Here is a 6054-nt window from a genome sequence, read left to right as displayed (position 1 = left end):
CAATGGATATTCAAGCAGTTGTTGAGTAAATTAACAATATGCCAATTCTAATCACTTGGCAATAGATTCTCCAGGACAATGGCAAGGTGTAAAACTATGAGGAAGAACTTACGTCTACACTCAAAGGGAAGTGAATGAACCATTACAAGAGATGTCACCATGAAAGGAGGTGGCACCATGGAATTTGCTGACCCTGATGTAGAGAGTGAAATACTAACATGAGTGTCTACAATGAGACAGATACTATGCTGGATGTTTTACATACATTATCTCATTTAACTCCCACAATAAAGTCTTCCAGGCAGATGTCATTTCCATTTCATATAAAAGATAAGAGAGGCCCTTAGAGATTAAGAAATTTGCCCAAGAGTCAAGAATTGAAACCAGGTCTATATGATTATAAATCTCTTCTTTTCCCATTATACCATATCCAGTAATTGATATTTCAAAGTACTTGTCACAAACATTTCATACTTTAATCTTTACTGTAAACTTGATAGGTATTATTCCCACTTGGTAGATCAAAAATCTAAAGTTTACAGGTTATATAATTTACCCAAAGTGCATAACTAGAAGGTTACAGAATCAGGATACAATCCCAGGTGCTTTATCAGAAAGCGGTTTTATTATTCAATAAAGTTTTTTTTTTAAAAAAAAAATCTGTAATATTCTCCAAAAGTTCAGTTTATTAGACCTGCAAAATTAAGGTACTTCATTAGTGGGAAACCAGATTTGCAGTGTGGTTCTTAATCTCTATAACTGAATTTTTATCTACTTTTTTCTTCAAGGTAAGCAGTCATTTTAATTGCAAAATTTCAAACTAATAGGGTAACCTGTGTGTCATGACAAGTGGTCAACTTGATTTATATTTTAACAGCTACGAACTTTAGAGAAGACCTCAAAAATCACCTCTCCCAAAACCTCCACATTCTCTATTAATGCTTTTAAAGTTATCACTGTCAAGACACTCCAAGTAAAGACACAAGGCATTCAATAGAACAATCTGCCAGTAAAGAACTGAGGTAGGATCTTTTTGCTACCAGTAAGAGTACCTTTTGTTCCCACAGACTATCTCTACAAAACCCAAGGAACTTGGTTGGTAGAAACATGCTAAAGCAAGGATCAGTGAGGCCAAATGATGCCTCCATGACTGCTAAATCACAGGGAAGTCACTGGGAAGGATGAGCACTCCTTCATGTGAGAAGGGGAAGGAATGGCTAGTTTAGAAAACAACTGGCTAAGTTTCACGAGAAAGTTCTATTTTTACTAAAAACTACACCATATTATTGAAGACTCTTTCCCACACACAAATACAATCCTTCCTCTCAATTTTGGTATCATTTGTTTAGTCTTGGATTTCCCTTCCCTGTACCACTACGCTTAGTAGGAAAGCTTGTTACTGTTGTGCGTAAGACATATCTACTTGCCAAAGTACTGTTTAATGGCAAAATTCTACAACTACCAAAGATTAAGCTCCTACAGGTATCAGAAAAAGAAGCTTATGGTCATGTTTACTGCATCTTCTTAACATTGTTTCTTTAATGAGCCAAATTTTTGGCAGTAAACTCCAAATAAGGTTGTAAGTTATAGTCTTAAAACAACTGCAAAACAAAAAAAGCCTTGATGGTTTTATAGTAAGTGAAGAACATTTGGATAAACCATATTTTAGTTTAAAAAGGGACGGTTTCCAGGCATTTAAAGTTCTACTAAGAAATGCAAAATTGAACTGGGACAAATATTCAAAACTGTTACATGATGAGAGATTGCCGATTCTGAAGGACACTCTGCGTACTAGCAGAGATCACAAATGGAAATTAGGGGCCAGAGAAGATATGAACTAACCAGATAAAGCCTACATCTGAATTTTATTTGAAGCAGCTGGACAAACATATCTTCTACCTCTGAGGATACTAATAGATGAAGTCATGCAATTCTTCCCCAGCTTAACATTCAAACGGGATAGTTTTTCCATAAATCTGATGGTCCCTTCAAGCCGTTAACATCTCACAATTCCATGTCTGACCTTGCTATTCTCCTGCCTAGAATGCTTGTTCCCATCTTTCAGCCCTTATTTGATGCCTCCACTACTACAGCAGACTGATCACAGGAGAAATTGTTTAGAATATGAAAACTGAGTCCTCTTTGCAATGAAAAATATTTTTAACAGTCAAAATGTTACATGTTTACTATCTTACAAATAGTTTTTCTTAATTTTTTTCACCCACTCTTCCCCCAACCTGCTTAGGGAGTCCCTTACAGGATTCTCTTGGTTCCCTGTGAAAAAGCAATGCAGTATCACAGGGAATCGGAACTGATTTGGGTAAATTATTTTTGTTCTTTTTGCAAATTACCAAATACCCTTTATGATATTCAATACTTGTTTTTATTTAATCTTGGCGTACAAAAAAACTTTCCCATAAACAGGCCAGTGAATTTTTTTAATAACAGATGACCTTATAAATTACCAAGAAAAATACACTCACAGTAAAACAATTTGTGATGTTTTTGAAAATGCTTTTTCGCTTTACAAGAAATATATTATGTGCTTCTGTTTAGATTTTACTCTCCATTTTGAGATATTTCAGAAAAACCACAAAAGGGATCCTATACTAAGAAGAAATATTTAGTATGAGTTTTTGATCATGGCCTCTGAAATTTCAAAAGTCGCCACAATATTCTTCCAGTCCTGTAAACTTAAAGATATAACTCCTTGTTTCCTGCCATGTAAACTGGGATCATTCTCCTCATCCATTTGGTTAATATTAATTGGCTCTAATATTGGCAGCCTGTCTTGGTCAAGCCTTATTCTTGCAAAACCATCTCTTATAATGAAAGAAACATAAAATATGTTCTCCACAGTGCGAGAAAAAGAGTTTGGATCAATCACAAATTCAAAATAGGACACAGGAGTATCAGGATACTTTCTAAAGTAGGTTTGCAACAATCCCAAAATTCTTTCTACTTCTTTTTCTGTCGCTTCTTGATTACTATTTAGGTCCAACTTCCTCAACTTCGTAGGCATATCCCCATTTTCTTCCATTTTGCGAACTTTTTTCTGATGTCCAAGTCGGGGTTTTGGTGCAGAAGGTTCTGGCTTGAATGAACCAAAAATAAAGTGGAATGTTTCAGCTTGTACTATCCAGGATGTTGCTTCCTTTTGTACTGTCTCCCAGAAGGAATGAGCTATATTATCATCACAACCACTCAATTCATCACGCTCATCATGTTCCATCCAATTAAGACCCACAAACATAAACAGAAAGTCACAAAATGTTACTTGATTAAAAAAGCTCATATCAGAGTTTAACTGCTTTGCTTTTTCTTTACCCAAATCAGAAGCCAAAACAAGAAACTGGGCATCAAGGGCTGCTTCTCTTGTTCGGCTCACCCCATCAAACAGGACGTTGGCTTCTTCAAGTGCCTCGGTTAACGAGTCGCTCGCGGTGTTCACGATGTCATCACGGTTCTGCTGGACGCTGTAGATGAGCTGCCGGTACTGCCTGCGGATTTTCCGACATTTCTCTTCATCATCTGTAAGCCCCAGGAGGTTTGGATCTATGTCGGCCTCTCCAGAGCTGAGGTCGTCAGAGCAGCCATCAATCCCCGCCGCCACTTCCACCTTCATCGGTTCCGCCTCCTCCACCTGTTTCACCGAGTACTCACTAACCGTGAAGGTCTTGAGCGGCTTCCCTCCTTTCTCTTCGTCTCCCTTCAGGGAACCTTTTTCATCAGACATAGCAGAGATGAGTGGCGCTCAGGCAACGGGTGGCGCTCGGCTAACCGCCTCCCCAACGTTTCTGACGCCGGCGGAAATCGAAGAGGCAGCTCGAGCCGAAGAGGACGCCGCCCATGCGCACAAGGGCCCGGCCTGGCCCCCGCGCCAGGAGCGCCCCGCCCCGCCCCGCCCCGCCCCGCGGAGCCCCGGCCCGGCGCATTCACGCTGAGAACCCGCGCAACAATGGGCCCCAGATCCTCACGTACTAATCGTGGGACAGCTATTCCTTCTAGCGTTTACTGTCACTTAACTTTTAAAGAAACACTTTTGGACAAGCATGTGACAAAAGTTTGGGGGAGACTAAAGGTCCTGCCTTTAAAACGTTCGCTGCCACATACGGCAGTTCAGTTGATCTACATTTTTCGTTCTTACTATGATTAATTGGTGTTTTATTTGGTGTTTTGTTTTTGGCTAGACTATATAATGCCGGTAAGACCAAGGGCGCCGAAATGCTGAACCTCCATTACAAACAGGCCGACTCTCAAGGTTCTTTTGCAAGGTGACTGGAATTCATTACACAAATGTAAATCGCGTTAATTACTTTTGCAGCTCTTCAAAAGCTAAATCTCTTCTTCCGCCCAATCCCACCTCAAGGACTTAGGGGTTAGGGGGAGCCGTCAGAATCCCTGCTAATGCATTAGAGAAGTGAGTGCTGGGCACGCGCATCACTCAAGTGAATTTCGGTTCCCCACACCACGGAAGGGTATGAGAATAGAGTGGGTAGGATTCTCCGCAAAAGAGCTGTTTATTTGGAAGCTTGCCAAAGACTAAAGGCCACCGACTCTAGATCGGTAGTAATTCTGAACCCTAAAAGGTGAGGAAGGCTATGAAGATTTATTTTAGACACAATTTGTTAAAAAGATATAAAAAAGCTTAGTCTGTAAACTAGGTGACTCCACTGCATTAGAAAATTCACCCACTGGCTCACTGGGGGAGGGGGTCACTGGAAATTCACCTGCAGGTGAAGAGGAGGCTCTGCTTTATCAGTCAGACAAATAACAAAACAGCAAAGTATACCTAACAATGGGAAGGAATACATCTTGTTTTTAAAGAGAACATACACACAAACCAACCCTCAAGATCAATAGATTTTCAGCCTGCAACAGGAGCGCATTAAAAAAAAAGAGAGAGGGACCCTGTCAATCATGGGTTTCAAAGCAACAGAAAGTAAACAAGTCCTACCTTTCGCCTATGCATCTAGACCAGTTCACGCTTCTTTGGCATTAGAAGAAAGTTTCTTGCAAATGCATGAATAGCAAAACCTATTAAGTTACTCCAAAATCCTTAGTTCACAATTATTTTTTTCAACTATGGGTAATTCAGGAAAAAACATGCATTTTTCAAAAACATGTAGTAGGGTTACTTGTGCATATATACATGAATATTATCCTGCCCTATTCTTCTCAAAAATAACAATTTGTTTTAAATCTTCCGAACATAGCTGTTTTCACATGGATGCAGTAAGTGTGCACTGAATGTATAAATGAATGCAGAGTAGAAACTTTGTTCCATTACCTATTGCAAATTATTTGGCAGCAAAGATTAATTTTACAGATTAGTGGAAGTAATAGATCCTACACATTCTAACTAAAATTGACTGCTCTTCAGAAAAAGTCAGTCTTTTCCCTTCTCTGAAATAAAGAAAAAATTAGGGAAAGATAAGTTGAGACCCAAGATCCTTAAAGGATCATATTTTTCCCAAGTCTTACCAACTACAAACTACTATTTAAACCTGTTTGAAATCTTAGGTGAAAAATACAGTTAAGAATTCCAAGACCCAAATCCAAAAAGTTTGTTTAACAGTGAACTATATTCTTGGGAGCTTCTGATACCCACTTTAAATTCAATAAGAGTAATTTATAAAAGAACTCCAAATGACTAAGCCAACCCTTCCCACCCTAAGGTGCCTATTTTCTCCTGGCTCAGAGGAGGGAAAACAGGCTGACAGCAACTTGCTCCATAGAGCCTTTCATCTAAGAATTTCAAAATGCTTTAGAAAACTATATTAATTCTCCCAACCTACTTATAAAGTAGGTTTACAGGGATTTCTCAGGAGATAACAGCCCACACAACTTGCTCAGAGCAACAGAGCACACCAAGGCAGGCATCATATTAGTAAGTTGTCATTTACAGTGTTGAATTTATTTATGCAGGATCCCCAAGAACCTTAGTTAACATGTAACTTAGATAATCCTCAGAAAGGCAGACTTGCCTTACATTTTGCCTTTAAAAATCTGCCTTTAGAACACAAGGTTGTAGACATTGCTACAAAGTAAAAC

General features: G+C 39.1%; 2 protein-coding genes across 2 annotated transcripts in view; both read right to left on the bottom strand.

Annotated features, from left to right (window-relative positions):
• TXNRD1 (thioredoxin reductase 1) overlaps window positions 1-6054 on the bottom strand; it is a 68557-nt gene that overhangs the window by 55300 nt on the left and 7203 nt on the right. The gene's annotated exons all lie outside the window — the stretch shown is intronic.
• Window positions 2624-3736, bottom strand: EID3 (EP300 interacting inhibitor of differentiation 3). Its single transcript, XM_012650262.1, has one exon. It carries the CDS (start codon window positions 3734-3736, stop codon window positions 2624-2626), a length of 1113 nt encoding a protein of 370 aa, XP_012505716.1.

This window comes from Propithecus coquereli, unplaced genomic scaffold (assembly GCF_000956105.1).
Source record: "Propithecus coquereli isolate 6110/MARCELLA unplaced genomic scaffold, Pcoq_1.0 Scaffold316, whole genome shotgun sequence".
In the NCBI taxonomy this organism is placed as follows: Eukaryota; Metazoa; Chordata; class Mammalia; order Primates; family Indriidae; genus Propithecus; species Propithecus coquereli.
The sequence above is the reverse complement of the archived record's forward strand: the minus strand, read 5'-3'. Positions and strand labels throughout refer to the sequence as shown.